The 25,646-nt window shown below is 48.2% G+C and overlaps 1 protein-coding gene across 3 annotated transcripts in view; it reads left to right on the forward strand.

Moving 5' to 3' along the window:
* The window catches only part of PDE2A (phosphodiesterase 2A), a 910,752-nt gene extending 907,843 nt beyond the window's left edge, over positions 1 to 2,909 (forward strand). For all 3 annotated transcript variants that reach the window (XM_077451150.1, XM_077451151.1, XM_077451152.1), the window contains one exon: positions 748 to 2,909. In XM_077451150.1, the coding sequence (XP_077307276.1) occupies positions 748 to 979 (232 nt within the window). In that variant the 3' untranslated portion in view covers positions 980 to 2,909. The remainder of the gene's footprint in view (positions 1 to 747) is intronic.
* Positions 2,910 to 25,646: the final 22,737 nt, after the last annotated feature.

Consider the following 25,646-nt stretch of genomic DNA (forward strand, 5'->3'; position numbering starts at 1 on the left):
TGAGCGGAGGCCCAATAAGTGGAGGGCTTGGCAAGGAGGGGTGGAGGACATTGAGCAGAGATCAGTTGAGGGACTGGCAGAGAGGGAAGTAGGACAGTGAGTAAATGGTAGGGCAGAGAAGGGTGGAGGACACTGTGTGGTGGCCAGTGGAGGGATTGGTGGAGAAGTGTGGAAGACCGAAAGCTAGTGGAAAGATTGGCAGAGAGGGATGGAGGACACTGAGGGGAGGTCAGTGGAGGGATTGGTAGATTGGGGTGGAGGACACCGAATCTGGCAGCAGCATTCACAATGGACTTAGCTGGTTTAGAGGTCGGCCAATGGGGAGGGAGTAGGGTGGTGTGATTGGCTAAGAAGGGGCATATTTTGGAAATGTTATAGAAGTGAAGGCTGCAAGATTTGGCCAGTGATTGGATGATGTGGGGGTGGAAGGAGAGGTCAGAGTCCAGGATTGCACACTGGCTTAAGGGACGGGAGTGATAGTCATGCCATGAATCTCCATGGAAAAATTGGGGGAACCTCCATACAGAGGCTCCCTGTTCATTCATAAACTGAAGCACTGTAAACACAGGGAAGGCCACGGAGGATTGGTTTCAGTGATTGCGCCCACTCCTGTGTTCTGCTCCCCCCCTGTTGAACTTATTGGGCCTGTTGCTACCCCCTTATCAATGCGGGCCTGGTAGCAGGACAACCCTACTGACTCTGTAAACCAAATCCAAGCCTCTGACTGTGTCCTCTCCTTTTTCGCAGGGTGTTGAAAGAGCTGTTCCCTCGTTCGGCTGAACTCTACGAAATTGTGGCGGCCAACCGCGTCAAGTGGATGCGAGTTTCGAACAAGTTCACCATCAGGGGCCTGCCCAGTAACAACTCGCTGGACTTTTTGGACGAGGAGTACGACATCCAGGAGAGCATGGACGACGACTATAAAATGAACGGCTGCACCGACACGAAGGGACTCAATGGCTCGGTGACCGGCGAATAGCGCTCACTTGTTATGAACGCCCGTTGCCCGATTTTCACCCCTCACCCCTCCCCCTAGGCCGATAGGGGGGGGGGGAGATCTTATAGTGTCAACTCCTCCAAGGTGGTCTGTGTGCCGTGCCATGTTTGTCACGCCAGGTCTACAAACGCGGAGCCCCCTGCCTGTACAGCCACCCACGCTCTTCATGTCCGACCAGTCAAAGGATCAGCACTGCCCACCTCCTCTCACCTCAAATGACATTTCAGGCTTTCAGACGTTTTCGAGGGCAAAAACCTTCTGTAAAGATTCTTGACCGCGGCCCATGGACTCCGTCAGTTTTTTTCAGGATACTTTCCCTTTAAAATGTTGTTTGCTCAGCCCCGCCCAGGAGGATCATCCCACTGAGATCTGTTATATAGAACTACCTCCCGCCTTCAAGGGACAGTCCACTGTTTCCATAGCCCACCTGGCTCCCTTTTACTACTGATAATGAGACGGGTAATCTTAACAGGCCATCCAAGAAAGAGCAAGTCGGACTGAGTACAGAGCAGGGGCAGTCCGACCCCTTTGTAATCCCCGAGGGTCCTGGCCAAACATGTAAAGGAGATAAGGGACGAATAGCTGAAGGCATTAAATTTCCTCCACCAATGGCACCCTTGTCAGTAAGAGGCCACTCCCCTTTTATGCAGCACCCCCCCTACAGGCATAGTGAGGCACAGAGAGAAATTTGTCTGCTAGAGCACAGTACTTTATGAGCGTTTTACCCTTTAAAGTGGACCCATCTTGTACTAAAGTTTCTTAGGCTTGGATTATTCCTTAAAACAGGCCTGCAAATTATGTAGCCTGGACGCGTTTGGTAGACAAAACTTAAATTCAGCCGCAACTTTGAACTACAACGCAACCCCCCCACCTCCCCCTGTTCCACTATCCAACAGGTGAATCTCTACTGGCCACTAGGAGGAGCAAAATTGAGAACATTTCCTTCACCAAAAAAAAAGGTGGTCATGCGATTGGGACCCCCCCACCCCCCATCCCCTTTGCGTACGGCTGATGGAAAGGGTTTAATAAACTAGACTTAATCCTTGGCTTCTGCCCATGGCAAGGGTGACGTCACGCTTCTTCCAGCAGCGAGATCCCGAAGAATGCCGAGTAGCTTAGATCTCATGATAAGACGACCCTGCACCATGCTGGAGCCTCATCTTGCAAAATTTTGGCTGCTCAGAGTTCCCCCGGTATCTTGTTGGAAGAATGGTGACGTCACCTCCCCCGTAGTACGGAATCAGGGGTACGATGAGTTCATTAACATTTTATCCTTACAGTTTTTTTGTTTGTTTTTTGTTTTGTTTTTCAATTTTGGTTGGGGTGAAGGTTTATATTGCTTGGTCCCTTTTAGGTATTTTGGTGGTTTGGAAGACTGCAGTGGGCTTTACATGACTCCCGGAGGATAGGGAAGCTCCTTTAAAGCTTTATAATTAAAAAATAAAAGTCAGACAGTGGCCGTTCTCTTGCACTGACTGGGACTTGGCTGTCCCACTAACAGCAGATAAAACCCCATGGGCATTGTGTCATGTGGGACAGGAATGTGGGGCATATGAGGTATGTCCTTGGTCATTAATCGGTTAGGAAAGCTATGTCCTTCTAGTGATGCATCAGGTTCTCCTATAAAGACAGACAGTGGCAGTTCTCTTGCACTGACTGGGCCTTGGCTGTCACACTAACAGCAGCTAAACCCCATGGTCATTGTGTCCTGTAGCAAAGGACTGTGGGACATATGGAGTACGTCCTTAGTCATTAACCAGTTAGGAAAACAATGTCCTTCTAGTGACACATCAAGTTATCCTATAAAGGCAGACAGTGGCAGTTCTCTAGCACTGACTGAGACTTGGCTGTCATGCTAACAGCAGCTGAAATCCCATGGGCATTGTGTCCTATGGGAAAGGACTGGGGGGGGGGGGGGGGGGCGTACAAGGTACGTCTTCAGTCACTAATTGGTTAGGAAAGCTATATTCTTCTAGTAACACATTGAGTTCTCCTATAAAGGCAGACAGTGGCAGTTCTCTTGCACTTGGATGTCCCACTAACAGCAGATAAAACCACATGGGCTTTGTGTCTGGTAGGAAAGGACTATGGGGCATATGAGGTATGTCCTTGGTCATTAATTGGTTAGGAAAACTATGTCCTTCTAGTGATGCATCAAGTTCTCCTATAAAGGCAGACAGTGACAGTTCTCTAGCACTGACTGGGCCTTGGCTGTCACACTAACAGCAGCTGAAACCCCATGGGCATTGTGTCCTGTGTAAAAGGACTGTGGGGCGTACAAGGTACGTCTTCAGTCATTAATTGGTTAGGAAAGCTATGTCCTTCTAGTGACACATTAAGTTCTCCTATGAAGACAGACAGTGGCAGTTCTCTAGCACTGACTGGGCCTTGGCTGTCACACTAATCAGCAGCTAAACCCATGGGCATTGTGTCCAGTGGGAAAGGACTGTGCGGCATATGAGGTATGTCCTCGGTCATTAATCGGTTAGGAAAATAATGTCCTTCTAGTGACACATCAAGTTCTCCTATAAAATCCCATGGGCATTGTGTCCTGTGGGAAAGGACTGTGCGGCATATGAGGTATGTCCTTGGTCATTAATCGGTTAGGAAAGCTATGTCCTTCCAGTGACGCATTTAATTCTCCTATAAAATCCCATGGGCATTGTGTCCTGTGGCAAAGGACTGTGGGGCATAAGAGGTATGTCCTTGGCCAATAATCGGTTAGGAAAGCTATGTGATTCTAGTGACGCATCGAGTTCTCCTATAAAATCCCACGGGCATTGCGTCCTGTGGGAAAGGACTGTGGGGCATACGAGGTACGTCCTCGGTTATTAATCGGTTAGGAAAGCTATGTCCTTCCAGTGACGCATCTAATTCTCCTATAAAATCCCACGGGCATTGCGTCCTGTGGGAAAGGACCGCGGGGGCATACGAGGTACGTCCTCAGTTATTAATCGGTTAGGAAAGCTATGTCCTTCCAGTGACGCATCTAATTCTCCTATAAAATCCCACGGGCATTGCGTCCTGTGGGAAAGGACCGCGGGGGCATACGAGGTACGTCCTCGGTTATTAACCGGTTAGGAAAATATATCCTTCGAGTGACATGCCGAGTTCCCCTATAAAGACAGACAGAAGCCACTATCACTGGATCTCTATCAACAAAGCCACTGACCCCCCCTATAAAAGTAATGACAAGGTGATCACATGATCCACATGTGATCGTTTTTTCAAGCAGTCAATCTACTCCTCTCAGTCCTATTGGCTCCTGAGTCTTTCTCCTTGGATAGTGGGACAGCAGGGGGGGGGGGGGAGTTGAGCTCCATATATGGAGTGCAGGTCACCGTGCCCTCGCTGGCCCTCCACACTGCAGACAGAATATGAATTGGCAAAACCTCCTTTACCCGACCCTCTTTGTCTCTCCATCGGCTTGTTTTAGATAGGGGCCCAGGGACATCACGCAGCCCTCAGATGGAGGCTGAAGGCCGCAAGTCACTGAACGGATCCATTAACAAGCTGAGGGCTGCAACTGACTGAACGGATTGAAGGAACCAGCCTGACTCCGAGTATAACATGCCGTCCTCTTCTCCGTCCTGTAGACCTTCCCGATCTTCTCAAAGGCCAGCTCCCCTCAAATGACCGGCCAGTTCCTCATATCTATCCGCAGATCCGGGTCACCTGATCCCCCCCCAAAGTCCTCTTTCTCCACCACCTTTCCACAGAATGGCTTCCCGCGGGTGGATTCCCGCTTTACGTGGGGCGGAGCCTTAAGTCCTGCTGGGTGTAGCTTTGATAGAATGTTTCAAGTATTCGTTTTTGGCATTTCAATGTTACACAACGCAGCTCATTTACATACGTGAGGAAACACTGAGGGCGTATTTATGAAAGAAAATTGTATAAATAAACTTCTAGTACATTCGTCCTGAGGGAATGTTGGCAAAATCAAATGTTCTCTGTTTCCTCTACAGGTTGAATGTTAATCTTTCACAAAAAAAAATATAGAGTTGTTCAGGAAAATACCACTAGATGGAGCTTTGGAGCTTTTTTTTTTTTTTTTTTTTTACCGTCAGCTCCATCTAGTGGGCATAGTGTGTTATTTCCTCAAATCACTCTATGACTGGATAACATTCGACCAGTAGGGGAAATAGAAGGAGAACTTTAGATTTTGCTCTGTTCACACAGAACGAATGCATCTCTGGTTTCGCTAAACCAATAGTTCTGTGATTATATTTTTTTAAAATAAACGCTCCCCCCCCCCCCCCCGAAAGTGATAACGTTCTTTACCGCAGCAACCAATCAAATGAATTCAAACCTTACAATTTGAGCTCCGTCCGATTCACGTCTAGATCCATTGAATCTAGTCTCTCGTTTCTGTGTTTTGTATTTAAGTTCTTCCCATGCGCACGCCGGGTTCATGTTGGGTCTTTAGCTGTTGGCTCATTGGTATATGTAGGATGCGGTGGGGCGGAGACTTCATCCATCACAAACAACAATTGGCCTCCCTCGTTGGTGGGCGGCGACGTCTTTTTGTGTTCGTAACACAGTGTCAAAGGGCTATTATTATTATTATACGAATCCCATACAGAGAAATACAGCGTGAAGGAAACTCTCAGCGGTTATTTCCCCGTTAGGACCATTTCAGATATCTCTTTCCAGTTTTCTCGTTTTGCCGTTCCATATGTCTGTGAACAAATTTGTAGATCCTTTCTCTGCTGGCTATCGGCCTCCAGTAAGTCCAGGGCCTCCTTGACTTGCGAGTGTTGAGATAAGACATCAAGCCCAAGAGTGCGTTGTTTCCAGACCGTCAGACCAGGCTCATAGAGGTGTAGTTATAAAAAAAAAAAAAAAAGAAAAAAAAAACATTTGCATAGTTATTCGTCCCGTTAAACTTCTGGTCATTTTTTTCTCTGCAAATGGAGTAAAATTGAACATACTTCTATTTCCTTTACAGGTCGAATGTTATTAATTCATAAAAAAAAAAACTGAAAGGTTTGGGAAAATACTGCATTATGGCCCCTAGATGGAGCTGAAGATCATAAGTATACTTCTTAACTCCATCTAGGGGCCACGAATGAACTCCTCAACTTCATCTAGTAGCTATGAATGAACTCCTCAACACCATCTAGTGGCCATGAATGAACTCCTCAACTTCATCTAGTAGATATGAATGAACTTCTTAACTCCATCTAGTGGCCTTGAAGGAAGAGTTCAACTCCATTCAGCTGCCTTGAAGAAACTCCTCAACTCCATCTAGTGGTCATGAATAAACTCCTCAATTCCATCTAGTAGTTATGAATGAACTTCTCAACTCTATCTAGTGGTCTTAAAGGAAGTCCTCAACTCCAGTCAGCTGCCTTGAAGGAACTCCTTACCTCCACCTAGTGGCCATGAATGAACACCTCAACTCCATCTAATGGCCATGAATGAACTCCTCAACACCATCTAGTGGCCTGTGGCCTTAAAGGAACTCCCCAAACTCTGTCTAGTGGCCTCGAAGGAACTCCTCAACTCCATCTAGTGTCCATGAATGACATCCCCAACTCTATCTAGTGGCCATGAATGAACTCCTCAACTAGATCTAGTAGCCATAAAGTAACTCCTAAGCTTCATTTAGTGCCCATGAAAGAACTCCTCAGCTTCATCTAGTGGCCATGAATTCCTAAACTCCCTTCAGCTGCCATGAAAGAACTCCTCGACTCCATCTAGTTGCCATGAATGAACTCCTCAGCACCATCTAGTTGCCATAAAGGAACTGCTCAAATCCATCTCATGGCCATGAATGACCTCCTTGACTCCATCTAGTGGCCATGAATGAACTCCTCAGTTCCATTCAGCGGCCACGAATGAACTTCTCAACTCCATCTCGTGGCCATGAGTGACCTCCTCCATACCCATCTCGTGGCCATGAGTGACCTCCTCCATACCCATCTCGTGGCCATGAGTGACCTCCTCCATACCCATCTCGTGGCCATGAGTGACCTCCTCCATACCCATCTCGTGGCCATGAGTGACCTCCTCCATACCCATCTCGTGGCCATGAGTGACCTCCTCCATACCCATCTAGTGGCCATGAAGGAACTCCTTAGTTCCATTTAACGGCCATGAATGAACTATTTAACTCCATCTAGTGGCCATGAATTACCTTCTCAGCTCCATTCAGGGGCCATGAAGAAACTCCACAACTCCATCTAGTATCCATCAATTAAAGTGGAGTTCAAAAAATAAATTAAAAGTCAGCAGCTACGAATACTGTAGCTGCTGACTTTTAATATAAGGACACTTACCTGTCCAGGTATCTCACAATATCGGCACACCTAGCCAATTCGTCCATCAGCTGCGGGCACAGGTGACGGCATCTTCACTCAGGGAAGCAGGAAGTGGAGCCTTGCAGCTTCAGAGCCTGTTTCTTACTGCACATGCGTGAGTCACGGTGCGTTTTTTCTGAGTAGTCCCACTGTCTTCTGGGGCTTCTGTTGTGTAGATTGCCGCAGTCATGCGGCGTTGTTACCCAGAAGTGGGAGCAGGTACCTGGTTTTGACCCCCACCCCGAAAGGTGCAAAATGTGGCAGTGGGGGGAGGGGGGGAGCAAACAAGCGGAGCTTCCCCTTTTGGGTGAAAGGGCTCCTCTTTAACTCCTCAATGCCATCTATTTGCCATGAATGAACTCCTCAACTCCATCTAGTGGCCATGAATGAACTTCTCAACTCCATCTAGTGACTAGAAATGAAGTCCTCAACTCCATCTAGTGGCCATAAAGGAACTACTCAGCTCCATTCAGCAGCCATGAATGACCTCCTCAACTCCATCTAGTGGCTATGAATGAACGTCACAACTCCATCTACTGGTCTTAAAGGAAGTCCTCAACTCCATTTAGCTGCCTTGAAGGAACTCCTCAACTCCATCTAGTTGCCATGAATGAACTCAATTCCATCTAGTTGCCATGAATGAACTCAATTCCATCTAGTTGCCATGAATGAACTCCTCAACTCCATCTAGTGGCTATGAATGAACTTCTCAACTCCATCTACTGGTCTTAAAGGAAGTCCTCAACTCCATTTAGCTGCCTTGAAGGAACTCCTCAACTCCATCTAGTGACCAGGAATGGACTCTTCAACACCATCTAGTGGCCTTGAATGAACTCCCCAAATTCTATCCAGTGACCTTGAAGAAACTCCTCATCTCCACCTAATGGCCATGAATGAATGAACTCAACTCAATCTACTGGCCATGAATGAACTCCTCCACTCCATCTAGCGGCCTTGAAGGAACTCCTGAACTCCGTCTAGCGGCCTCGAAGGAACTCCTCGACTCCATCTAGTTACCATAAATTAACTCCTCTGCTCCATCTAGTTGCCATGAATGACATCCCCAACTCTATCTAGTGACCATGAGTGAACTCCTCAGCTTCATTTAGTGCCACCGAAAGAACTCCTCAACTCCATCTAGTGGTCTTAAAAGAAGTCATCAACTCCATTCAGCTGCCTTGAAGGCACTCCTCAACCCCATCTAGTTGCCATGAATAAACTTCTCAATTCCATCTAGTGATCAGGAATGAACTCCTCAACACCATCTAGTGGCCTTGAAGGAACTACCCAAACTCTATCTAGTGACCTTGAAGGAACTCCTCAACTTCATCTAATAGCCATGAGAGAACTCCTCAGTTCCATCTATTGGCCATAAAGGAACTCCTCAGCTCCATCTAGTGGCCATAAATGAACTCTTCAACTCCCTCTAGTGGCCATAATGCGGTATTTTCCCAAACCACTCTACTTTATATGAAGGAATAACATTCGACCTGTAGAGGAAATTGAAGAAGAACATTCATTTGCGCACCTTTTGGCACAGATTGAGTTCAAGCAGTTTCACTGGATGAGTAACTATGCTTTTTTTTGTATAAATATGTCCTATTGGCTTGCAGTGGAAGAGAGGAACTGTAAAGCACAGTCACTATGCAGCTCTACGAAGAAGCAGAGTCTGCATACCTAATGAGCAAATATAGCTGCCCCACGATGAGCGAAATAGCGCAACACCATCGGGGGAAGGCAGGCAGCTGATTGGTTGCTGCTGGAAAGACGACACGTGCTGCTTTTCTGTGATTTTAGCGGATGACCCCCCCCTCCCCTTCCGTGGCGCGTGATGTCAGACATGGAGGAGGTCGCAGTTGGCGTGTTATGCCGTGTATATATCTATCTCTGTAGATAATGTAAAGCAGTGTGCTACTCACCCCGCTGTGTCCGCTTATTACTTCTGTGACCTCAGCGATCGTTTTACAGCAGAAATTCTTCGTGAAAGGGGAACAGACGGATTTCCGTTTTTATTTTCATTGTTTCCTAATAAATTTCATACACCGAATGTTGTCTTTATTTGTTATTGTATTTGGAGTGTGTCGGCTGTGATTTATTTATGGCCATTGATGGACCTGACCTGCGGCCTTCCCTGCGGTCCCGCACAGTCGTGCCGCCTCCTCTCCCGGACCAAAACGGCTTCCTCTGATTTCACCGCACACTGTGAGCTTCTCACCATGTGCATTAGAAGCGGCAGCAAAGTCAGAGAGAGCCCCGCCCTCATTTCCTGGCTGCATCATCCAGCCCTTTCCTCCTCAGCCTAACTACCCCTGGCCTGCCCCTATTCATTCATTGGCTTTCGTTTCCTTCAATAATGAAGTCTCGGCACCACATGTGGGGCGTGGCTACAAATACAGCCAGGCTAGGAACGCCCACTGCTCAAGACTGACATCCACCTGTCAAGACGTGTTAATATTTGCATAACTCCTCCCACCACTTGCATCAGGACTGAGGGCTCTGGAGAGGAGTAGTGAGGCGCGGTGCTGTGATGTGTTCCGGAAGGTATATACAGACCCCGCCCACCAGCCATCATCTGCCTGCATTGCATATAGAAACACAGAGACCCTGCCCCCCAACTGCAGGGCGCGAGAATGAGGGGCGCTTCAGTGAGAAAGTGACCTGAGGGGCGCTATGTTGGGTGTGGCCAAACATGATAGTGGGAGGGGCTTAAGGGCCATGGTTAAACAAAACCCAGGCTTCCTTGCAGTAGAGTAGCGTGGGTTGTCAGCGCCTCGGGGCAAGGCAAGACATTTGTACCCCCTAACCCGCGGACTTTCAGCACTCTCCGAGTCTCTTCCACTAGTACAGTAGTATTAACCTACCTCTATACTACTCTGACCAACCTTATCCCTACACTGACCTACTTGATCCCTACACTGACTACTAAACTGACCAACCTGATCCCTACACTGACCTACCTGATCCCTACATGGACCTACCTGATCCCTACATGGACCTACCTGATCCCTGCACTGACCACTACACTGACCTAACCGATCCCTACACGGACCTACTTGATCCCTACACTGATCTACTAAACTGACTAACCTGATCCCTACACTGACCACTACACTGCGCTACCTGATCCCTACACTGACCTACCTGATCCCTGCACTGACCACTACACAAGACCTACCTGATCCCTAAACTGACCTACTTGATCCCTACACTGATCTACTAAACTGACCAACCTGATCCCTACACTCACCACTACACTGAGCTACCTGATCCCTACACTGACCTACCTGATCCCTGCACTGACCATTACACTGACCAACCTGATCCCTACACTGACCTACCTGATCCCTGCACTGACCATTACACTGACCAACCTGATCCCTACACTGACCTACCTGATCCCTACACTGACCACTACACGGACCTACCTGATCCCTACACTGACCTACCTAGTTCCTAAACTGACCACTACACTGACCAATCTAATTCCTACACCAGGGGTCTCAAACTGACGTCCCTCCAGCTGTTGTGGAACTACAAGCCCCATCATGCCTCTGCCTGTGAAAGTCATTCTGTCATACTGTCAGCATTGCAATGCTTCATGGGACCTTTTGTTCTGCAACATCAGGAGGGCCACCAGTTTGAGACCCCTGTCCTACACTGACCTACCTGATCCCTACACTGACCTACCTGATCCCTACACTGACCACTACACTGACCTACCTGATCCCTACACTGACCTACCTGATCCCTACACTGACCACTACACTGACCTACCTGATCCCTACACTGACATACCTGATCCCTACACTGAGCACTACACTAACCTACCTGATCCCTACACTGACCTACCTAATTCCTACACTGACCACTACACTGAACGACCTGATACCTACACTGACCACTACACCGACCAACCTGGTTCCTACACTGACCTACCTGATTCCTACACTGACCACTACACTGACCTACCTGATTCCTACACTGACCACTACACTGACCTACCTGATCCCTACACTGACATACCTGATCCCTACACTGAGCACTACACTAACCTACCTGATCCCTACACTGACCTACCTAATTCCTACACTGACCACTACACTGAACGACCTGATACCTACACTGACCACTACACCGACCAACCTGGTTCCTACACTGACCTACCTGATTCCTACACTGACCACTACACTGACCTACCTGATTCCTACACTGACCACTACACCGACCAACCTGATTCCTACACTGACCACTACACTGACCTACCTGATCCCTACACTGACCAACCTGATTTCTAAACTGACCACTACACTGACCTACCCGATCCCTACACTGACCACTACACTGACCTACCTGATATCTACACTGACCCTTACACTGAACAACCTGATTCCTACACTGACCCCTACACTGACCTACCCAATCCCTACACTGACCACTACACCGACCAACCTAAATCCTACACTGACCATTATACTGAACATCCGGATTCCTACACTGACCACTACACTGACTTACCTGATCCCTACACTGACCACTACACTGACCAACCTGATTTCTACACTGACCACTACACTGACCTACCTGATCCCTACACTGACCACTACACTGACACACCTGATCCTTACACTGGTCACTACACTGACCTACCGCATCCTGGAACTGACCACTAAACTGACCAACCTGATCCCTACACTGACCACTACACTGACCTACCTGATCCCTACACTGACCACTACACTGATCCTTACACTGGTCACTACACTGACCTGCCCAATCCTGGGGCTGGAACTGACCACTACACTGACAAACCTGTTTCCTACACTGACCACTACACTGACCTATCCAATCCCTGCACTGACCACTACACTGACCAACCTAAGCCCTACACTGACCTACCTGATCCCTACACTGACCACTACACCGACCAACCTAGATCCTACACTGACCACTATACTGAACATCCAGATTCCTACACTGACCGCTACACTGACTTACCTGATCCCTACACTGACCTTCCTGATTCCTACACTGACCACTACACTGATCTATCTGATCCCTACACTGACCACTATGCTGATCGACCTGATCCCTACACTGACCACTACACTGACCTACCTGATTCCTACACTGACCACTACACCGACCAACCTAGATCCTACACTGACCACTATACTGAACATCTGGATTCCTAAACTGACTACTACACTGACTTACCTGATCCCTACACTGACCGCTACACTGACTTACCTGATCCCTACACTGACCTTCCTGATTCCTACACTGACCACTACACTGATCTATCTGATCCCTACACTGACCACTATGCTGATCGACCTGATCCCTACACTGACCGCTACACTGACCTACCTGATTCCTACACTGACCACTACACCGACCAACCTAGATCCTACACTGACCACTATACTGAACATCTGGATTCCTAAACTGACTACTACACTGACTTTCCTGATCCCTACACTGACCACTATGCTGACCTACCTGATCCCTACACTGAGCACTACACTGACACACCTGATCCCTACACTGGTCACTACACTGACCTACCCAATCCTGGCACTGACCACTACACTGACCTACCTGATCCCTACACTGACCACTACACTGACCTACCTGATTCCTACACTGATCCCTACACCGACCAACCTGATTCCTACACTGAGCTACCTGATTCCTAGACTGAGCACTACAACGACCTACCTAATTCCTACACTGACCACTACACTCACTTACCTTATCCCTACACTGACCACTACACTGACCTACCTGATTCCTACACTGACCACTACACTGACCTACCTGATTCCTACACTGACCACTACACTGACCTACCTGATCCCTACACTGACCACTACACTGACCAACCTGATTCCTACACTGACCACTACACTGACCAACCTGATTCCTACACTGACCACTACACTGACCTACCTGATTCCTACACTGACCTTTACAACGACCTACCTAATTCCTACACCGACTTACCTGATCCCTACACTGACCACTACACTGACCTACCTGATTCCTACACTGACCACTACAGTGACCTTCCCGATTCCTACACTGACCACTAGTGATGGACGAACTTCCGACAGGACGTTTCATGAACGCGGACCGCAAACGCGGCCGATAGTTTGCGAACCGGAACGTTCGCGGCGGGCCCCATTGACTTCAACAAACCTACAGGTCAAATTTGCAGCCACAAAATAATTATTAGCTGGGCAAACATAGTCCCACCACATGGCCAATGACATAACACATGTATGAGGTGAATCTGGGATCGACAACTACAAGCATTCTTTTTTTATATGGGAAATTGTTGTGACAATTCAGGACTGTGGAGCGCATGAAGGCAATGGAGGAGAGGGAAGGTCAGGGACCAGGGTAGGCAAAGAAGAGGGTGCAGGAGATGATCACCAGCAGCGTGACATACAGCAATGACACATGCACCGTGATATACAGCACTGACAGCAGCACCGTGATAGAGTCATCTGACAGCAGCACCGTGATAGAGAGCACTGACATCAGCAGCGTGACATACAGCACTGACACCTGCACCGTGATAGAGTGATCTGACAACAACACTGTGATAGAGAGCACTGACATAAGCAGCGTGACATAAAGCACTAACACCAGCACCGTGATATACATCACTGACAGCAGCACCGTGATAGAGAGCACTGACATCAGCAGCGTGACATACAGCAATGACACCTGGAGCATGAAGGCCCCCATTTGCACTAAAGTGGAAGCGATGTGGTGGCCTGGCTCCTGCTCATCATCCAGGATAATGTCGTCCTCTTCATTCTCCTCTCCCCATCCACGCACAACAGGGATCCCAGAAAGGTTTAAAGCATGCTCTTCTTGCTCCTCCTCATCCACCCCGGCACCATCCTCCTCTGACTCCTCTTCGGACTCCTGTTGTTGACTTGTCTCAGATAGAGTAGCCCCCCCTGGGAATTCATCCAGCATTGCGACTTCCTCATCTTCCCGCTCCTGCTCCTCCACAGCTTGATCAATGACACGACGCAATGCACGCTCCATAAAGAAGGCATAAGGTACCATGTCACTGATGGCGCCATGGCTGCGACTGACCAGTTTGGTGATCTCCTCAAATGGGCGCAGAAGTCTGCATGCGTCGCGCATGAGCAGCCACTGGCGCGGTGAAAAAACCCCCAGCTCCCCAGAACCTGTTCTGCCACAGAGTTCATACAGGTAGACGTTAACTGCACGTTTCTGCTGGGGAAGCCTATCAAGCATATAGAAGGTTGAGTTCCATCGCGTTGGGCAATCGCAAATAAGACGTCTGACCGGCAGATTGTGTCGCCGCTGAATGTCAGCAAGGCGAGCCATGGCCGTGTAAGATCTTCTGAAATGGGCCGAGATTTTTCTTGCCTGCCGCAAGATGTCCTGGACCCCAGGGTATTTGACAAGGAATCGCTGCACGACCAAGTTTAAGACGTGTGCCATGCATGGCACTTGCGTAATTTTGCCCTGCTTCAATGCGCTAAGCAGATTGGCACCGTTGTCACACACCACTTTACCAACTGTCAAATTGAGCAGTGTTAGCCACTGATCTGCCTGTAAACGCAAAGCTGAAAGGAGTGCCGGGCCAGTGTGGCTCTTGGCTTCCAGGCACAACAGACGCAGCACGGCATGGCAACGTCTCACCTGGCATGTCAAATAGGTTCTGGGGAGCTTGGGCGGCGCAGCGGAAGAGACGCTAGCAGCTGAAAAGGAGGAGTCAGCCGAGGAGGAGAGGGAGGAGGATGGAGTAGGAGGAGGAGGAGGAGGAGAAGAGTCAGGCCTGCATGCAATCCGTGGCGGTAAAACCAAATCTACACGGGTGCCACGGGTTACATGCTTGACGGCCGTCAGAAGGTTCACCCAGTGGGCAGTAAAAGTGATATACCTTCCCTGCCCGTGTTTGCTAGACCACGTGTCTGTGGTCAGATGTATCTTGGCACCGACACTGTGTGCCAGAGATACATTCACTTGCCGCTGAACATGGCCATATAGCTCTGGGATGCCCTTCTCTGAGAAATACTTCCTTCCTGGGACCTTCCATTGTGGAGTTCCAATGGCCACAAATTTGCGAAAGGCCTCCGTGTCCACCAGTTTATATGGCAGTAGTTGGCGGGCTATGAGTTCTGACAAGCCAGCCGTCAATCGTTGGGCAAGAGGGTTATCCGGCGTCATCATTTTTTTTTACGCTCGAACATTAGGTCCACGGAAGCCTGCCTTTTTGCAGAAAAACGTGAGCTTGGCGTGATGGAAGGTGGAGTGGAGGACAATTGTGAGGAGAGAGGAGAGAGGAGAAGTAGAAGACGAGGCTGGACGGTGAGAGCCTGCAGTGTGGCTTTGTGTGTTCCGTTGCTCCCACTCGGCTCGGTGATGGCAGCTCATGTGCCTTCTTAAGGCGGTCGTCCCTAGGTGAGTGTTGGGCTTACCGCGACTAATGCGTTGACTGCAAAGATTGCAGATGGCAACGCTATTGTCAGCAGCGGACACGTTAAAAAAAGCCCACACTGCGGAGCCATGTGCCGGTGTCCTGGGAGCGCCAGATGTGACCGTACATGGTCGATGACTCGCTCCTGATACATTTGCAGTCTGCTTTGTCCCTCCTGTGCAATGTAAGTTATTCCTACTTCTCCTCCCTATCTGCTGGTCCATATCTCCCTCTGAACTCCCCTCCTCTTCCTCTCTTGTGGGCACCCACGTGACATCACTAGACACGTCATCATCAACGTCACCTTCCCCACCGCTATAAGTAGAGATCTCGGAGTAGGCAGCAACACCGGGGACCAACCTCCTCCTTGGGCTGATCTGGGTACTGTCATCAGACTGCTGAGTAGCGGTTGTTGCTACCTCCTCTTCCTGATCCAATACCAAGAGTGGCTGCGCATCAGAAATGTCCTCTTGATATGGATCGGAAAATAATTCCTGTGACTCAAGCGGAAGGTATGTGGTGGTGGTGGTGTTGTTGGTGGTAGTGTCTTTGGGGGTGCACATAGCAGAGAGTGAAGAAGAGGGTGCAGATCGAGAGGATGAGGAGGGTGCAGAAGAGTAAGGCTGAGTGAGCCACTCAACCAAGTCTGGTGCGTCCTTTAAAGTAATTAAACGCACCTTCTGCAACTTCCCACTTTGGCTCAAGGCTGTTGCTCCTGCCCTACCCCTACCACCCCTGCGGAAGGGCCTGCCTCTTCCTCTGCCTGTCATTTTTTAAATGACCCTGTTACAAAACTCTCAGTCCCTATACCGATGAAGGACTGCTGCAGTATAGGGCAGCGGTCAGCAGAAGTGCACCTCAACCCTATGCATTGTGGACCTATACCAGTCCAACCCTATGTACTATAGCAACCTACACCAGGTTATTACCAGTCCTTATAAGGAGCTTTGTGGAACAAGTGAGTTGTGAATGATTAGCAGACTGCAGCAGAAGGGCAGCAGTCAAGTATAATATTCTTTCCATATTTGGAAGAAAGAATATTATACGTGTACAAGCCTATTACCATACCACTGATACCAGTCCTGAAAAGAACCTTTGTGGACCTAATATAGTAACAGCTACTGATTAAACTGACCCTCACTGCCTCACACACTGCTTCCTGCCTGTCCCTATATAAACTGACAAAACAGAGGCTACTGGAACAATAACTGGAATAGCACTTTTGTGGACCTGATAGTAACAGCTAATGATTAAACTGACTGTCCCTACAGTAGACACACCGTCCTGTCCCTTTCTCTAAACTGACAAAAGACACTCAGGCTGCTGCAACAATCACTAGCACAGCAAACCTATATACACCTAACACCTATACCAGTCCTGAAAATAACTTTTGTGGACCTAATAGCTAGCGATTTATCTCTCCCTGCTCCACACAGCAAACAGAAGAAAGAATGTAAAATGGCCGCCGGATCGGGTGTATTTATAAGTTAGGGGGAATGTCCATGTGTCCATGTGCTGTAATGTCTCAATTGGCTGTCCTGTACCCCATGATGGATGTGTCATCAGGTCAAAGTTCTTTTACACAGTAAACACGGAAGTCTGCCGGGCGAATGGCGCCAATAGTCTGCCGATCGGGCGGATGGCGAACAGCCGAAATTTGCCGCAAAATGACCGCCGGGCGAACTGTTCGGCCATCACTACTGACCACTACACTGACCTACCTGTTCCCTACACTGACCTACCTGATCCTTACACTGGCCACTACACTGACCTACCGCATCCCGGAACTGACCACTACACCGACCAACCTAAATCCTACACTGACCACTATAGTGAACATCCAGATTCCTACAGTGACCACTACACTGACTTACCTGATCCCTACACTGACCACTACACTGATCTACCTGATCCCTACACTGACCACTACACTGACCTACCTGATCCCTACACTGACCTACCTGATCCCTACACTGACCACTACACTGACCTACCTGATTCCTACACCGACCAACCTGATTCCTACACTGACCACTACACTGACCTACCTGATTCCTACACTGACCACTACATTGACATGGCACGTGGAAGGCAGGAAGGAAGGAAGGATCGCTATGATTTATGGAAGAAAGGAATAGAGAGAAGATAGAGTTCACTTATTCATGTCTGGCTGTTCTCCAGAGTCTCAGAGAGTGACATCAAGTGCACGGCTTCAAAATTCCCGCCCACTCAACCCCTTCACAGCCACAGGATTGGCTGCATGCCGGGGTTGGAGCATGGACACAGGAGGATATCGAGAGGAGGTGGAGCAGATCTAGCCTCCCATCCTGTTCCATTCTGTAGAGTGGGCGACCTGGCGGGCGGAGGAGGTGGGCAGGAGGGGGCGCTGGCTGGACACTGATAGAGTCTCAGCTACAGCATGGTGCACACTGATAGGGGGATTAGTGGAATCCAGCACCGCAGCTTGTGGGGGCTCACCCCGGATTCAAGGGGAACACCAGGATTTACTTGAAATCTTGGGATGGTCCCAGAGAATCCGGGAAGGGTTGGGAGGTACAACAGAGACTTAGTAATGTCACTGGGACTAAAATAGGATATGTAATGAAAATAGAAAGGAAGAGATTGAATATTTACTTTTCCTGCTGCCAGGATGTGACTCTCTGGTGACAGAAAATCCTGTATAGAGACCCCAAGAACCTGGTGATCCTGCCAGTAACATACTTCCTGTTTGAGGGTGACAACGTTTACTCACGGTGTCTTCAGAGGAGCAGCGTTGTCACTCTAGGACAGGAAGTGTGTTAGGACTACAGACCATCTCCCGTCTCCTCTTCTCCATAATATGGGGGGGGGGGGTCTGTAGTCCTAACACATTTCCCTATAATATTGTTTGATATATGACTGTAAAGTGCACAGGACGGTGCTGGATTTCTGGCTGGCAGGATCAACAGGTATTAATTTACTGTTATGAAACATTTATAAGAAAAATGTTTCCCATGGGATGTTTACCAGAGCAGATAAGAGAAGTTCATAGTTGTGGGTTTAGTTCCTCAAAGTTTAAATGTCACTCCGACAACCTTCCATGTGTCAGCGCTGCTGAGATAAAATCATTAAATCACAGTGTGTTCTGTTCAGCGGCTCGCGGTGAGTCATGACAGTATGAGAGTCATAGATACTGTATATATATATATATATATATATATATATCGCACAAAAGTAAGTACACCCCTCACATTTTTGTAAATATTTTCTTCTATCTTTTCATGTGACAACACTGAAGAAATGACACTTGTCTACAATGTAAAGTAGTGAGTGTACAGCTTGTATAACAGTGTCAATTTGCCGTCCCCTCAAAATAACTCAACACACAGCCATTAATGTCTAAACCGCTGGCAACAAAAGTCAGTACACCCCTAAGTGAAAATGTCCAAATTGGGCCCAAAGTGTCAATATTTTGTGTGGCCGCCATTATTTTCCAGCACTGCCTTAACCCTCTTGGGCATGAAGGTCACCAGAGCTTCACAGGTCACCACTGGAGTCCTCTTCCCCTCCTCCATGATGACATCACAGAGCTGGTGGATGTTGGAGACCTTGCGCTCCTCCGCCTTCCGTTTGAGGATGCCCCACAGATGATCAATAGGGTTTAGGTCTGGAGACGTGCTTGGCCAGTCCATCACCTTTACCCTCAGCTTCTTTAGCAAGGCAGTGGTGGTCTTGGAGGTGTGTTTGGGGTGGTTATCATGTTGGAATACTGCCCTGCGGCCCAGTCTCTGAAGGGAGGGGGTCATGCTCTGCTTCAGTATGTCACAGTACATGTTGGCATTCATGGTCCCCTCAATGATCTGTAGGCCCCCCAGTGCCGGCAGCACTCATGTAGCCCCAGACCATGACACTCCCACCACCATGCTTGACTGTAGCCAAGACACACTTGTCTTTGTCCTCCTCACCTGGTTGCCCCCACACACGCTTGTCACCATCTGACACCAAATACGTTTATCTTGGTCTCATCAGACCACAGGACATGGTTCCAGTAATCCATGTCCTTAGTCTGCTTGTCTTCAGCAAACTGTTTGTGGTCTTTCTTGTGCATCATCTTTAGAAGAGGCTTCCTTCCGGGATGACAGCCATGCAGACCAATTTGATGCAGTGTGCGGCGTATGGTCTGATCACTGACAGGCTGACCCCCCACCTCTACAACCTCTGCAGCAATGCTGGCAGCACTCATACGTCTATTTCCCAAAGACAACCTCTGGAGATGACGCTGAGCACGTGACCTCAACTTCTTTGGTGGACCATGGCGAGGCCTGTTCTGAGTGGAACCCGTCCTGTTATACCGCTGTATGGTCTTGGCCACCGTGCTGCGGCTCAGTTTCAGGGTCTTGGCAATCTCCTTATAGCCTAGGCCAGGGATATGTAATTAGCGGACCTCCAGCTGTTGCCAAACTACAAGTCCCATCATGCCTCTGCCTCTGGGTGTCATGCTTGTGGCTGTCAGATTCTCGCTATGCCTCATGGCACTTGTAGTTCTGCAACAGCTGGAGGTCCGCTAATTGCATATCCCTGGCCTAGGCCATCTTTATGTAGAGCAACAATTCTTTTTTTCACATCCTCAGAGAGTTCTTTGCCATGAGGTGCCATGTTGAACTTCCAGTGACCAGTATGAGAGAGTGAGAGTGATAACACAAAATTTAACACACCTGCTACCCATTCACACCTGAGACCTTGTAACACTAACGAGTCACATGACACCAGGGAGGGAAAATGGCCAATTGGGCCCAAAGTGGACATTTTCACTTAGGGGTGTACTCACTTTTCTTGCCAGCAGTTTAGACATTAATGGCTGTGTGTTGAGTTATTTTGAGGGGACAGTAAATTTACACTGTTATACAAGCTGTACACTCACTACTTTACATTGTAGCAAAATGTAATTTCTTCAGTGTTGTCACATGAAAAGATAGAAGAAAAGATTTACAAAAATGTGAGGGGTGTACTTACTTTTGTGAGATACTGTATATATATATATATATATATATATATATATATATATATATATAAAAGTTGGGGGAAGGTTGTCACTATCTCATAAAATAAAATGGTGCTGGAGGCATCGTCCTGAGCCTACCGCCGTCTGCACAAAGAGGAAGTGGTTCGCCGCGGTGTCTGAGGATTGTAGTGAGCGCGCTCACTGCAGTTCTCCAGGAAACTGCTGACCAGACTGGCCACATACACACCTGTCTGCTGGTACTCTGATCGATGGTTTCCTGTGCTGCAAAACCTGCAGCTTCATCTACAGGAGGCCTGAAGGATCTGCAACACCAAATATCAGTGAGTATGATTAGACTGTTTTTAAGGCAGGGCAAAAGGGGCAGCTGCCCTCGGCCCTATCATTGTAGTGGGGCCCAAAGCAGCTGCCTCATACTTGCCAACTATCCCAGTTTAAATTCCCTTATCCCTTGAAAGTCCTGTGCTGTGTCCCGATATCTCAGTGTAAACTTCTGCTGCCCAGCTCTGCCCTATTGCCATGTACAGATGACTGCAGACCCTGTGTTTACATGTAAATAACCTGCATTGATATGTAAAAATTGTCGGCATTAATATGTAAATCCCCGTGGACTGCGGCATTGATATGTAAATAGAGGCGGCAATCATATGCATATCATGCCCCCCTGAGGTCACATCCGCCATTACTTCTGCTGAATGCTGCCCACTGGGAGGTAAAGGGGCATGCTTGAAAGTCCTGCCTACAACCGTGGTCATTAAGCCTAACATCAGCCTGTTCTGCAAAAGTAAGCAAATTGGAGGTGGAACCCTTCTTCAAAAGAACATGGAGCCACAGCACCCTGAATTTTGGTGCATGTGAATACGCAGGCAGGCAGTGAGGAGATGATGTGCTGTAACCTTTAGCAACCAATCAGTGAGCAATAATGCTGTGCACTAACCTCTTGCAGTGGTAATAATGTGCAGTAACCTCTAACATCCAATTAGTGAGTGGTAAGGATGTCCAGAAACCTCTAACAACCAATTAGTGAGTGGTAAAGATGTCCAGTAACCTCTAACAACCAATTATTGAGTGGTAAGGATGTCCAGTAACCTCTAACAACCAATTAATGAGTGGTAAGGATGTCCAGTAATCTCTAACAACCAATTAGTGTGTGGTAAGGATGTCCAGTAATCTCTAACAACCAATTAGTGTGTGGTAAGGATGTCCAGTAACCTCTAACAACCAATTAGTGAGTGGTAAGGATGTCCAGTAACCTCTAACAACCAATTAGTGAGTGGTAAGGATGTCCAGTAACCTCTAACAACCAATTAGTGAGTGGTATAGATGTTCAGTAACCTCTAACAATCAATCAGTGAGCAGTATTGATGTACAGTAATCTCTAACAACCAATTAGTGAGTGGTAAGGATGTCCAGTAACCTCTAACAACCAATTAATGAGTGGTAAGGATGTCCAGTAACCTCTAAGGCCGCGTACACACGCGGGGACTGTTCGTCCAACTTTGTCCGCTGAACAGTGTTTCGGCGGACAGTCCGCTCGTGTGTGGGCTTTCAGCGGACAGTTTCAGCGAACAGTCCGCTGAACAAGGTTTTTCGGAAATTCAGAAAAACTGTCCGCTGAAACTTTGTTTCAGCGAACAGTCCCCTCGTGTGTAGGCTTGTTCGTCAAACTAAGTTCCGCGCATGCTCAGAAAGGATTTACACGCCGAAAGTTATAATGCAGTGTATAGGACGTCGTATTTTTCGTCCCGTCGCACGTGCCGTTCACGTCATCGCGCACGGTTTCAGCAAACTGTTCGTTCGTCGTGTGTGGCCATGTCCGTCCATGCTAATTTTGAGTGGACTGTTTGCTGAAACTGTTTGACGGACAAAGTTGGGCGAACAGTCCCCGCGTGTGTACGCGGCCTAACATCCAATTAATAAGTGGTGAGGATGTCCAGTAACCTGTAACAACCAATTATTGAGTGGTAAGGATGTCCAGTAACCTCTAACAACCAATTAGTGAGTGGTATAGATGTTCAGTAACCTCTAACAATCCATCAGTGAGCAGTATTGATGTACAGTAATCTCTAGCAACCAATAAACAAGCAGAATTCATGTGCTGTAACCTCTAGAAAATAACAGTGAGCCGTAATGTGTGCTGTAACCTCTAGCAGCCAGTCAGTAAGCGATAATGATACACTGTAACCTCTGGCAACCAATCGCAATTACGGCCTGATCTGAATCAGTAAACTGAATTTGAGTCTAGCTGCTATTTATTGTATGTCTCAAAGCAGGTGGAGAGCGAAATTGTGTGGAAGAGGGGGCCCAAGAAAATGTTTGCCCAGACAGCCCTGAGTATGAGTGGCGTTATATCTATTCTCTGCACAGAGCAAAGGCCCCTATACTACAAGACCCTAATTAAAGTTTAATTTCTGAATTCTATACTTGGTATTATTAGGTATGATGTGTTAAAATTCAGGTAGCTCAGTCACAACCATACCGAGATCACAGTGACATCACTGACGCTCAGCCAAGTGATTTGTGAGTCCATTGAAATATTCCTGACTCCCGCACACTCTACTGAGGACAGATATCTCGGTGACGACAATATATTTCAAGGATTCCCAGCGCGTTTGGTTACAATGAAAACTTGTTTTCTGTAAATGTGACCTTGTAGGCAGGAATTGTCCACTTTGCAAACAACGTAAACTCTGAATGAATCCTCCGCACTCTGCTATGCTCCATCCGTATCCACACTCCATCCCTACTCCTTGGAACAACCAAAAAACGTAAATGTATTTTATTGGGACTTTATGTGATAGACCAAAACAAAGTGACACATAATTGTGAAGTGGAATGAAAAATGTTTTTCAACATTTTTTACAAAGAAATACGTGAAAAGCGTGGGGGGGGGGGGGGTATTTGTATGGCGCCCCCTTTACTCTGATACCCCTAACTAAAATCTAGAGGAACCAATTGCCTTCAGAAGTCGCCTAATTAGTAAATAGAGTCCACCTGTGTGTCATTTAATCTCAGTATAAATACAGCTGTTCTGTGAAGCCCTCATAGGTTTGTTAGGGAACCTTGGTGAACAAACAGCATCATGAAGGCCAAGGAACACCCCAGACAATCAGGGATAACGTTGTGGAGAAGTATAAAGCAGGGTTAGGTTATAAAAAAATCTCCCAAGCTTTGAAAATCTCACGGAGCTCTGTTCAATCCATCATCGGAAAATGGAAAGAGTATGGCACAACCGCAAACCTACCAAGACATGGCCGTCCACCTAAACTGACCAGCCGGGCAAGGAGAGCAATCATCAGAGAAAAGCCAACAGGTCCATGGTAACTCTGGAGGAGCTGCAGAGATCCACAGCTCAGGGGGGAGAATCTGTCCACAGGACAACTATTAGTCGTCTCTCCACAAATCTGCCCTTTATGGAAGAGTGACAAGAAGAAAGACATTGGAGAAAGAAAGTCATAGGAAGTCCTGTTTGTAGTTTGTGAGAAGCCATGTGGGGGACACAGCAAACATGGAAGAAGGTGATCTGCTCAGAGGAGACCCATATTTTTGGCCTAAAAGCAAATCGCTATGTGTGGTGGAAAACTTATGCCGTCTATACACGGCCCGACTTTTCAACAGCAAAGGTCAGACGGAACGAATCCGTCAGACAATTCGACCGTGTGTGGGGCTTCATCAGACTTTTGCCGTCAAAAATCAGACGGACTTTAGATTTAGAACATGTTTCAAACCTTTACCGACAGACTCGAGTCCGGTCGAAAAATCAGTTTGTCTGTATGCTAGTCCGACAGACGTAAACCGTCGCTAGGGCAGCTATTGGCTACTGGCTATGAACTTCCTTATTCTAGTCCGGTCGTAAGTCATCGCAGTTGAATCCGTCGGGCTTTGGCGTGATTGTGTGTAGACAAGTCCATTTTGGCGGAACTCCGTTGAAAAGTCCTTCGGAGTTCAGTCCGACGATAAGTCTGGCTGAGTGTACACGGCATAACACTGCACATCACCCTGAACACACCATACCCACGAGAAAGATGGTGGTGGCAGCATCATGTGGTGGGGATGGTTTTCTTCAGCAGGGACAGGGAAACTGGTCAGAGTTGATGGGAAGATGGATGGAGCCAAATACAGGACAATCTATTGCCGCGTACCCACGTATCAGACTATCCGGTGGACTTAGTCTGGTGGACAAACCGCCGGACTGTCAGCTGGACTGTCCGAACGAGCTACCTGCCCACACACGGTACTTTTGCGGTGGACTAGGTCCAGCGGACTTAGTCCGCCGGACTATCCGCCGTACTTTTGAAATGTACGGACTCGCCCACACACACACAGAGGAAAGTCCGTTCATTTTGAACGCGGCTCCAGGTAGCAGGGACTAGCGAAGAAAGCGTCGCTGGCCCCGTCACCTGGTATGGAGTTAAAGGGGAAACCCTACACCGAAGAAACGGCGTGGGGGTCCCCCTCTAGGTCCATATCAGACCCTTATCCGAGCACGCTACCCGGCCGGTCAGGAAAGGGGGTGGGGACGAGCAAGCGCCCCCCTCCTGAGCCGTACCAGGCTGCGTGCCCTCAACATGGGGGGGTGCTTTGGGGAAGGGGGGCCGCGCGACCCCCCACCCCAAAGCACCTTGTCCCCATGTTGATGAGGACAAGGGCCTCTTCCCGACAACCCTGGCCGTTGGTTGTCGGGGTCTGCGGGCGGGGGGCTTATCGCAATCTTGGAGCCCCCTTTAATAAGGGGGCCCCCGGATCCCGGCCCCCCACCCTATTTAAATGAGTATGGGGTACAATTTACCCCTACCCATTCACCTGTGAAAAAAACGTAAAAAAAACACAACACACAAGGTTTAAAAATAATTTATTGCACCTCCGCTATCTTCTGCTAGC

The sequence above is a fragment of the Lithobates pipiens genome, unplaced genomic scaffold (genome assembly GCF_037356315.1).
Source record: "Lithobates pipiens isolate NorthernLeopardFrog02 unplaced genomic scaffold, aLitPip1_a1.2 Scaffold_23, whole genome shotgun sequence".
NCBI lineage: Eukaryota > Metazoa > Chordata > Amphibia > Anura > Ranidae > Lithobates > Lithobates pipiens.